The sequence below is a fragment of the Herpailurus yagouaroundi genome, unplaced genomic scaffold (assembly GCF_014898765.1).
Source record: "Herpailurus yagouaroundi ecotype Mexico unplaced genomic scaffold, PumYag 28, whole genome shotgun sequence".
Taxonomy (NCBI): Eukaryota; Metazoa; Chordata; class Mammalia; order Carnivora; family Felidae; genus Herpailurus; species Herpailurus yagouaroundi.
The window spans coordinates 48,121,637-48,132,865 of record NW_024412376.1 but is presented as its reverse complement, the minus strand read 5'-3'; the positions used below and the strand labels follow the sequence as shown (position 1 = coordinate 48,132,865).

Below are 11,229 nucleotides of genomic sequence, written 5' to 3'. Positions count from 1 at the left end.
TTAACCAAATGAGCCCACCTAGGTGTCCCTGTACATTAATTTTTAAAATAAAAGCAAAGAATTCAGAGGAAGATCCAAGATTGTCAGGGAAAAGGTGGTTGTAATGTTTAGGTTAGGCTAAGCTCCTGTAACAAGAATGCATTGATAATATAGAAGTTTTTCTCCCAACTAACGGTTGTGAGGTAAGCACTGCAAGCTAGTGGACTTTGTTCCACATAATGACTTGGGGGCTTGAATGGAGGATAGCTCTGCCATTTTCAAACATGGCTTCATGGGACACATTTGCAAGGTTTTAAGTGTTGGGCCTGTTGGCACATAGGTTTTCTCACATTCCAATGGCATGGAGACTTCATTACATCTAGATGGAGAAGCTGAGAGATGTAGTCTTTGGCTGGAAGCCATATTCCAGCTACAACTTTCTTACCATAGAAGCACATAGAGGATTTTGGTAGCAACTTGCAGCCACAGCCATAGCCCTTTTCTCCTGCTATTAAGTCTCTGTGCACAACCTTCTTCCTGCACAAAGAACATACTCAACCCGTCCTCACCAGTTACTGATTCAGCTCAAAATCCAGGATCTCTATTAAGGTCCATCAGTTTTAGATGTGGCTTCTAAATAGTATGATGACTTCTAAACTGATGGGCAAATTATTTGCTCTCACCCTCACTTCTTCCCATTTATAATGGTGTGGTGAGGTCAGGAAACGCAAATAAAAACTCTCAACTTGGAAAGAGGAATAAAGGGAAATGTATTGATTCAAACCAACTGTGGGATATTCCTGGGAGACCCTGAGAAGAGTCTGTCTCTGATGGTGGAGAAGGAAGTTCCTTGATCAGATCCTGATTCTGCTCTCTGGCAAGGGAGTCCCTTGTTTATTACCCTCAATGACTTCCAGTCTGAAAAATTATTCCTTGTCCATTTCCCTCCAGGGCTCTAAGTAGGGGCTAGGAGTGTGCCCTTTATGGGAGACATGAAAACAGTCCACTTCCTGCTGGCATGAGCTTGGTGCCCATTGTTTTAGGGCCACGCTTACATTTTTTGGCAGTAAAATTCCCACAAAAATGTAGCTTTTTGGTCTATACAGTTCTAGTTCCACCTGTTAGGAACCACAATCAAGCACTTTCCTAGACCAAATTCTCAAAGTATTTTTCATCACAGGACCCTGCCTCTCTTTAATGGAGGCTACCTTGTGACCAACTGAAAATAAGACTGCTCTGGGAATGCTACACCCAGATTATCACTGCAGACCTGGGTCTCTTTGTGTGGCTTAACCAAGTGGCGGGGAGGTCTTGCTGGGCTTGCCACCCCCACCTCCCACACCTCAAAAATAAAACAATCCTTTTTTGTTATTCAGGGTACAGAGGCACTTGGCTCTTCTAATCCTTTGAGGTTCCTAATACTGGTGTTTATTCCATCTCTGCTTAGAGACTAGTAAATTCTTTCTTGTGATGCCTTGCTAAAAGCATCAAGGACCAGGCAGTTCATTGCACATTCTGACTTTTCCAACTGCTACCCATAGAGCTATCATCTCAGTAGGTGACAAAATGTTACCTGAGGGGAGCCTGGGTAGCTTGGTCGGTTAAGCGTCCGACTCTTGATTTCAGCTTAGCTCATGGTCTCCCAGTTTGTGGGTTTGTGGATTCAAGTCCCGTGTCAGGCTCTGTGCTGACAGCATGGAGCCTGCTTGGGATTCTCTGTCTCCCTATCTCTGCCTCCCCCCACTTGCATGCACTCTCTTTCTGAAATAAACATAAAAATATGTTTTAAAAATGTTACCTGAAATACAAGTCCTACCTGCTTGTCATGTGAATGGTAAATCAATGCTATACATTGTTTTTCTTGTAACAGAATCCTACTTCAGGCTATCAATTTCTGTATTAGAAATATAGATGTGCACAGGAACTGTGTCTAGCTTCTGACATAGACTCTCTTTGACCAAATTTTAAGCAGACCTTTTCAACCGGGCCTCTCATAGGCCCTGTCTTTGGCCTATTGCCAGTTTTCAAAAGAATCCTGCTAAGTCAACTTAGAGAGGATTCCCTCCCCCGCCCCACCTTCTGTATGTATCTGATCACCTTGGTCTGCCTCCAGCAAGAATCGCATTAAGTCAGTTTAGCAAGCATTCCCCTACCCTTGGTGTCTCCTCTTAGCAGTTTTCCATCTATGAACCCTCCCCGCATTCTGCTCAATGACTTTAAATTGCCAGCCATCTTTACTGTATTTGGAGTTGAGCAAAGTGTCTCTCCCCTACTCTGACAGTCTTGGGCACCTATTGTAGCTAGAACAGTCTTCCTCACTGTCTTAACAAGTGTCAGGATACTTTTTTCTGTAGTACTTCTAGTGTAAATGCCGGTGGAGTGATGACTGGCAGAGAAAATGAGCATATCCCTTTTCCTCAGTGGCCCCCAAGTGGGACTTCCCTCAATACTGATAATATTCTATCTAGAGTTTGTCCTCTCTGTATTCCCTTTGGACTTTATTTGTAGCAAGTTAACTATAGATCACAATCCCTTATCTGGAATTCTTGGGACTAGATGTTTCAGAAATTGGACTTTTTCAGATTTCATAAAGTATTATATTGTTTTAGGCAGCACTTGTAATCCAACACATTTTACATTTTTGTATCAAATATATGAATTTAATAAGCATGATAAATGCTATAAAAAGCCTGTCAGGGAGGTCAGGTTTGGTTGCCAAATGGATTTTGGTGTCAAACATGAAAACACTTTTGCTTTTCACAGATTTTTTTTGACTTTTTTGAATTGTATGTGTAGCAACAAAAATTTTTGCAGAAAAGTAACCAAAATCATCTAAACATGTAACCCCCACCAGTTTATAGTGTCATATTTCTGTTCCTGTCCATTACTCTTCCGTTTGATCTAGTCGTTTTTCCAAAGATAAATGAGAGTTGAATTATAGAATCCAAAATTAACTTTGCAGTCCAAAGCAAAGCAAAATTGATCTTAATTCTTTAGAAAGTAAAACCTTTCTTCACTTTTCCCAGTAACTGTTTTTCTCTCTTTTGAGGTAACACCCTCTAGTGGTTGTCTGCAGGTATTTCTTCAATCTGAAATTACCAAAATTACTAGCAAAGACAAAGAGGTTACTTAAGATCACTTACAAATTATGAAAGAACGGAAAATATCATTACATTCAAGTTTGTTTAAGAATCCTAAGAGAGACGGGGCACCTGGGTGGCTCGGTTGGTTAAGCACCCGACTTTGGCTCAGGTCATGATCTCACAGTTTGTGATTTGAGCCCCATGTAGGGCTCTGTGCTGACAGCTCAGAGTCTGGAGCCTGCTTCAGATTCTGTGTCTCCCGCTCTCTCTCCCCCTCCTGCACTCACACTCTGTCTCTCCCTCAAAAATGAATAAACATTAAAAAAAAATCAGAAGAATGACTTAACTGACTCTTAGCTACTCTATCTGAAAAACAATACTATAGTTTATTTCTCTTTAAATCATAGAGATTCATGGCATTTAAACCCAAATTTACCGGGGCGCCTGGGTGGCGCAGTCGGTTAAGCGTCCGACTTCAGCCAGGTCACGATCTCGCGGTCCGTGAGTTCGAGCCCCGCGTCGGGCTCTGGGCTGATGGCTCAGAGCCTGGAGCCTGTTTCCGATTCTGTATCTCCCTCTGTCTCTGCCCCTCCCCCGTTCATGCTCTGTCTCTCTCTGTCCCAAAAAATAAATAAACGTTGAAAAAAAAATTAAAAAAAAAAAAAAAACAAATTTACCATAACAGGAACTTTATACTGGCCTTAGGATCTAATTTACCTTATAATGGAGGTGGATGCTGATGGGTGATGACAAATAAAGAACATTACAATTAATGTATAATGTATTTAGCTTGTTTTAGATTCTATATGCGATTCATTGATGGCTTACTAAATGTTTAGTCTAAGTTATTAAAACTTGAGAATATTCCCAAATTTCACAGAGAATGTAAAATGTATTCAGTTAACAAGCACCACCTATGTGGGAAGATACTACGGTAGGTTAAAAGACCCAATCATCCTACTGCCCATCTTTCTCCAAAACTATACCATGACTCTTCCATGCATATATATTTCCAGAGACAAACTCCAAATGCATTCTCAAATACATTTCCTCTCCCATCGGCCTACCACATCTGACATGTTGAATTAAGAATTTTATCTCCTAAACTCTTTCCACACAATGGAAATCCATGGGAGGTAAAATTTGGGATGATAATATTAAAGTTAATGTAGAAATGCTATTATTCATTTACATAAGAGATACAAGTAGTTTTCTGATATTAGCCATGTGACAGTTCATCCCTAAATCCTACTATAGGCACGAATGAAGAGAATGAAAAAACTTTAGATGCCTAAAGTATAATATACTTATTTTTAACTTTCTAAATAGTTTTCGTTGAATACAAAACTATCTTTGGATTCATGTTCTAAATTTCTAAGATATGTTAAATTCACTGCTAGGGGTTAAATTGTAACACGTAAACAGTTCCATCCTGTGTCTCTTGCAAATGTGTCCTGACTCTTCAAAAGGCTACTAATTCAAGTAATATGTGTCTTCCTAGAGAAATGATCAATGGAGTCAAAGTTATCTGACAAAGATATTCAAGTGGGTTGCCTGGGTGGCTTAGTCTGTTAAGGGTCCAACTTTGGCTCAGGTCATGATCTCGCAGTTCATGAGTTCGAGCCCCACATTGGGCTCTGTGCTGACAGCTCAGGGCCTGGAGCCTGCTTCAGATTCTGTGTCTCCCTCTCTCTGCCCCTACCCCGTTCCCACTGTGTCCCTCTCTCCCTCAAAATAAATAAACGTTAAAAAAACTTTTAAAAAAAGGTATTCAGGGGCGCCTGGGTGGCGCAGTCGGTTAAGCGTCCGACTTCAGCCAGGTCATGATCTCGCGGTCTGTGAGTTCGAGCCCTGCGTCGGGCTCTGGGCGGATGGCTCAGAGCCTGGAGCCTGCTTCCGATTCTGTGTCTCCCTCTCTCTCTGCCCCTCCCCCGTTCATGCTCTGTCTCTCTCTGTCCCAAAAATAAATAAACGTTGAAAAAAAAAATTAAAAAAAAAAAAAAGGTATTCAAGGAAAAGGAATCTATTTTAGCCTGGTCAAGTTAAAAAGCCTCTAAAAAGGCCAACTAAAATAAAGAAAAGCAAAATACACTTATTTTTCTTTATTAGAGAAAAGGATAAAATTTAAGTCATTTTTAAACAAAGTCAGATTAGGATGGTAAAAGGAAAAAAGCCATCTTGTTATTAAGGAAGACTCAATGCTTTGTCTACTGCATGGATCTGGTACACGTTTGTATGGGTTTAAGTTTTGGTTAAACCTGTCAGCCATGATACATCCACGGAGGGTACAGCCACAGGAAGTAGCAGTGAGCTGGCAAAACTGGTTGCTCAGATGTTAGCACTTCAAGCTCATGGGGTTTAACCAAACACTGAAGTTAAAATGAATCTGCAACCAAGAAAGTAAAAAAAAAAAAAAAAAAAGCTTTAATCAATATTTAGAAATAAATGTTCACATACAAGACACTTGTTAGGCTAGAAGGTTTCCATAAACTTACGGAAGGATTTATGTCCTGAAGTAGCGGTTTACTTTTGGAAACATTCTCTAGAATCACTCAGTGTGTCTAGTTCATTTGGACATTCCAAATACAAAGTAAGAAAGGGAGTCCTTGCCAGGTTTTTTTTGTATAAAGTTCAGGTTAGTATTAAATAAATACAAAATATGGTTAACTATGTATTAAGATTTTCTACCATCAAATTATGAAAGTCAGTACACAGCAAAGAGAATAAAGCACCTATTTTCACGCTCTAAAATAAGGAGTGAATAGTATTACTGGCTGTTTGGCTTAATTTTAGTAAAAAAGAGAAGTAAGACACTCACTTTACTTATACATACACTCTAACTATACTACTGGGGAGCAGGCTGTATGGGAACTTAGCTGGGGCTTGCCCAAGAATGGGGGTGTATATGTCCATGAAGAAATCCAAAATACTACCCAACTAGTGTGATATTACCTAACTAGTTCCCTAGATAGCTAGCATTAAAGTGGTTCTGTGGTCTCAAAGATTCAGATCCTCTTCCAAAGGGCCTACCTAACCTGTTCCCCAAACATAAAAAGTTCTTAAAATATTTTAAATGGAATGGCACAGCTCCACTATGATGCCCTTCTGTGATTTCTGATAACTACTTTAAAAAGAGGAGCAATATCTACTATCTACCTTAGAGACGGCTTTGAAGCCAGATGATAGAACAGACTTAAAATGGATTTGAATTTTAGGAAAAAAGCAAGATAAAAATACAAAGCATGGGGGCGCCTGGGTGGCGCAGTCAGTTAAGCGTCCGACTTCAGCCGGGTCACGATCTCGCGGTCTGTGAGGTCGAGCCCCGCGTCAGGCTCTGGGCTGATGGCTCGGAGCCTGGAGCCTGTTTCCGATTCTGTGTCTCCCTCTCTCTCTGCCCCTCCCCCGTTCATGCTCTGTCTCTCTCTGTCGCAAAAATAAATAAACGTTGAAAAAAAAAATTAAAAAAAAATACAAAGCATGATAATTGATATTAGAATTTCTTAATGACAAGAAAAAAGAAAATAATTTCAAGCCCCCCCCTCAATAATTTTCCTATTCAAGAGGGTATAATTTAAAGAAGAAAAAATGTCTACATTTTCTTTTCAAGAGCGACGTATGCATAAGCAATCTTCTGAGCAGGGTAAAAACCATTCTGGCATAAAACAATTATAAAAGCTGAAAAAACATCTGTACACCATTTTATTTTGATGAAGATATTATCTTTGTATTCAGATGTAAAATACGATGCACTATTAACCAGTGATTCTACGAATGACACTTAGACATTTGTTTTGTCGGCTCGTCAACAAAACACCTCTTTAACGGAATCTATAATTTAAGCGGACAATGGACCATAACTATAATTTGACACAACTAGGCAAGTGGGGGCCACATACGACACTTTCAGTTGTTGATAGAATCAAACAAGCATACAGAAACTTTATTGCGTTTAGCTCTGTACAACAGAACACACTCTCGTTTTCGTTGTACAACTGCCGGTTATATTGTCGTCGAGCTGTTTTAAGAGGAAATTCCAATAACTGATTTTCCAATAGCCGTGAAGCTGCTGCATATTATTTTGCTCTGTACAAACCAAAACTTCTTTCTCCAAACTATTAAAACTCTGTAACGCCTAATGACATTATTCTCTTAAATCTGATATACAACGTGCCACTCTTTTTTATTCTAAATTCAAAGACCAGGTAACTTCAAAGTTTTTTTTTTTTTTTTCTCCTGGAAAGAAAGACTAAAATAAATGTCTGAAAGAATAACATTGCTAGGTATTAGAAAAATGTGCAGGTGACTCAAGTTCAGATATGGCACACTGATTTTAGAATGCCAAATATCTCACTCACGAATTAAAAATACTCGAATTTAGTTTATTCCTTTCGCACTCTTCTTTTGCGTACTGACTTCACTGGCCCATCTCCAGATCCTGTGCTCTCATCCGCTTCCTTCATCTGGAGAAAGAATTATGCAAATGTTTATTTTCATACAATGGGTAACTAGTAGATAGTACTAAATATTTCTTATTCTTTAAAATGTAACAATCAAACGCTACCTTATATGTGTTCTTTAATTCATGAAGCTGATCAAAAATGTGTACATAAATTAATGTGTTTTGTTCATCTTTTGGCATGATTACATTTTAGAATAACTCTGCTTACCAAATATGCATCTGACAAGAAATACTGCTAACAACTCTACTCATGATTTTATTTTATCATTTAGAATTTAATCTCAGTGTCATGGTTAACTAAAGGTTGTATGACATTTTCATTGTGGGACAGTCAACACTAACTTCATCACAATAGTTCCATAAGTAATGAATTGCTGAGCTGGATTTATAGAGACTTTTTCAGAACTTCTGGCATATGGTACTTTGAGAAAAATTAGGAGGCGGAAAAGGAAACATCAGATTTATAATTTGGGGTTTTTCTTTCCTTACCCTCCCAGAACAAGCATTCATACATGAATTAAACTTGTGTAACAAAATAAAATAATGAAGGGGGCACCTGGGTGGCTCAGTTGGTTAAGCATCTGACTTCAGCTCAGGTCATGATCTCATAGTCTGTGAGTTTCAGCCCTGCATTGGATTATCTCGAGCCCTGCTTCACATGAGCCCTGCTTCTCTCTCTCTCTCTCTCTGCCCCTTGTGGGATTCTCTTTCTCTCTCCCTCTCTCTCTCTGCCTCTCACTCATTTGCCCCCCCTTCTCAAAAAAAAAAAAAATGAAGGTATTATATGGTGTTATACAAAACACTTACTACTTTTCAAGGTCATACTATATAAAAAGTTGGCTAATTTTAGCTCACTGACATAAAAGAAGAGTAAAAGACAAAGACAGAATTCAGTTTTGTTTTGTTTTGTTTTGTTTTTCTAAAAGCGAGAGAGCAAGCAGGGGAGGGGCAGAGAGAGCAAGCAGGGGAGGGGCAGAGAGAGAAGGAGAGAGAGAATCCTAACCAAGCTCCACACCCAGCATGGAGCCCAACGTGGGACTCGATCCCACAACCGTAAGATTGTGACCTGAGCCAAAATCAAAAGCCAGATGCTTAACCGACTGAGCCGCCCAGGTGCCCCAAGATGTTTTTAAAGGTGCACAAAATATTTTGTGAAGCAAAATATAACTAGACACATATTCAAATGAATGAGTGCAAGTATTATTATTAAGAGAGTGACAGGGGAAACAATGACTATTTAAAATCCTATCCTGCAGGAAATTATCTTTACCCAGCTTCCTCTAGATACAGATATTCAGACTAAGGTTCCCCTAAAACTTCACGAGGCAATGAAGACCAGTCACCAAGTATATATACTGAATAAGCTTTAGAAAACAGGTAACAATGAAACAAGTTTGAGAGTTCTTCAAACTCAGAAAATAGAAACTTTATGTCATCCCATGTAGTAGACCAGGCAAAACTGTGCTTTTACCCTACCAGCACTGAGTAATGAGGGTGGTGAGGACGGTGACTGGGGTAAGATCACGTAGCTCCTAAGGGCTAGCAAAGAGAGAAAATAGGCCTTTGGTACATGCTGGGCAAAAAGAGAAAGCTCTGGTTCTGACTCATATCCTGGATGGTTTCGGATTCCATAACTGCCTAAAAAGAGGCACTGTGGAAAGTTCTGTTATATATCAGGATACAAAAAGGGGTAGACGGATCAAATTAATGGGAAAACTAGTTTATTAAAGCTTTGAAAAAAAAACAAACCACCGTATCAGGCAGATAGTACTCAACTACCCAATGAATGAAATATTACAAAATGTGACAATAAATTATTCAGACAAAAAGAATGTTTTTACAGTAGGTGTAAAGAAAACTGCCTTTTAATAAACAGAATTACCTTTTAAATATTCAAGTGGTCTGTTTATAATCATTTTCAACAGAATACTTTAATGATAAAGTCATAATATTTTACAGATGCAGCTCTCTGGATTTTGTAAACCCCACACTTTATGCTGTTTCTTATCAGGGGTTAAGATGATTAAATTATTTTCTTGCCTTCTTTATGTATGCATTTTAAAAACAATATGGAGGCTCCTATGAAACCTGGGAGAAACACGGAAAAAATTCTCCACAAACCAGACTGCTTTTACTAAAATAGTTTATGGATAACAATCATACATAAAAAAATGGTTTATCTTCTGTTAAAGAGCTGCTTACCTCATCCTCTGATCCAGATTTATTTGATTTATTACCTTCTTCTTGTCCTTCAATGATTTCGATTTCTTCTTCACTCTTTTCCTCAGGTTCACCTTCCTCTTCTAGAATATAGATTTTTATTACAGGCAAAGACTTGAATTAGAATTTTGCTACTGAGAAGTATTGAATGTAGTAAGGGGGATTTATTTAGATTCCAATATTTAAAAGCAATTTCTACTATTAGAAATTTCTAAAAATTAATGCAAATACTTATTATTTTACCATACTTTATAAATAAATCATCATATTTGAGGGAAGGGACAGGCTTAAGAAATTCTTAAGCATTTAGTTTACATGTAATATGAAAAGCAAATATATCTGTGTGTATGTGTATATATATGGACACACATTGTCATATATATAATATATGTAAATATACATGTGTGTGTATTTTTTTGAGAGTACGATTTTTAAGTCAACTCTTTCATCAACTCTTAAGTTAAAAACAGTGCTCAAGGCATAATTTAAGTTGTAGGGGGCTCAATCTGGAACCTGACTTGGGACACCTGGCAAATATCAATAGTTTTATTTCTACCTAGATGAGTGAAAGAAAGTCTCAATGGAGACCCACCAAAAAGCCTCAGTTCTTCAGTTCTAACATCTTTAGGAGTTTAGTGTAGGGTGGGAAGGAGACATAAAATTCAGCAATCCTTCTGGGACATTAAATTACTCATTCTGTATGATAGACTATCTGATAGACGACAGCCACTGAAAGACTTGCTATTGAATTTGTTTCCGCAATCACATGCCTTAAACCTAGTCCTCTCCTTCAGAGGCTGTGCTCTCTGTACCTCCCATCTCATCTGTGTTCTTGGAGGTAAGAAAAGTCCCTGCAAAAAGCTAGGACACGCTGGATCCAGGCTCCCAAGCAACTGAAAGATAGCTAAATCTCTTTCTTCTTAGAGAACAAAAACTGTAAGCAGATGGCTATCAGGGCGCAAACCCAGGCCAGGGGCCATCACTCCTCTCTGCCCCAGGCATGCACCTTCTGGGGATTCAGAAAGTACATATTTGACAATAAGCAAGTGCAACAGCTATTATTTACTAAATAATCTGCTCTTTTTACAAGCTTTGGCGTGGGGTGGGGGTGGGGGGGTGGGAGGGAAGGACTCCTGTTATAACTCTATATCATTATCCTACCTTTTTCAAGACTTTCACCATCACTTTGCTTTTTTTCTTCTCCCAAGTCGACTGGTTTCTCCAGGATGGCTTTCTTTTCCTTCACTTCTTGCTCTAGTGCTCCCTTTGTTTGCGGTTTACGTATGTCAGTTTTTTTATACTCTGACTCTTCATATTTTTTCTGTAGTAGTTTAACAGAAGCTATTTTTAGTGAAAGCAAAGCCCTATTTTTTAAAAAGTTTTTTTTTTTTTTTTGCAATAACTGATATTAAACATAGTGAACATAGTAAAAACTTACAGGAAATTTATTTAGCTTATTACTCTTAAGAAATCACTTGCTCAATTCAT

The 11,229-nt window shown here is 38.6% G+C and overlaps 1 protein-coding gene across 1 annotated transcript in view; it reads right to left on the bottom strand.

Annotated features, from left to right (window-relative positions):
- Nucleotides 1-6,976: 6,976 nt before the first annotated feature.
- CLGN (calmegin) overlaps nucleotides 6,977-11,229 on the bottom strand; it is a 51,398-nt gene continuing 47,145 nt past the window's right edge. The window contains exons 13-15 of the mRNA XM_040473484.1: nucleotides 10,903-11,062; nucleotides 9,724-9,824; nucleotides 6,977-7,522 (exon numbers count right to left, since the gene is read on the bottom strand). Coding sequence (XP_040329418.1) covers nucleotides 7,442-7,522; nucleotides 9,724-9,824; nucleotides 10,903-11,062 — 342 coding nt within the window. The 3' untranslated portion in view covers nucleotides 6,977-7,441. The remainder of the gene's footprint in view (nucleotides 7,523-9,723; nucleotides 9,825-10,902; nucleotides 11,063-11,229) is intronic.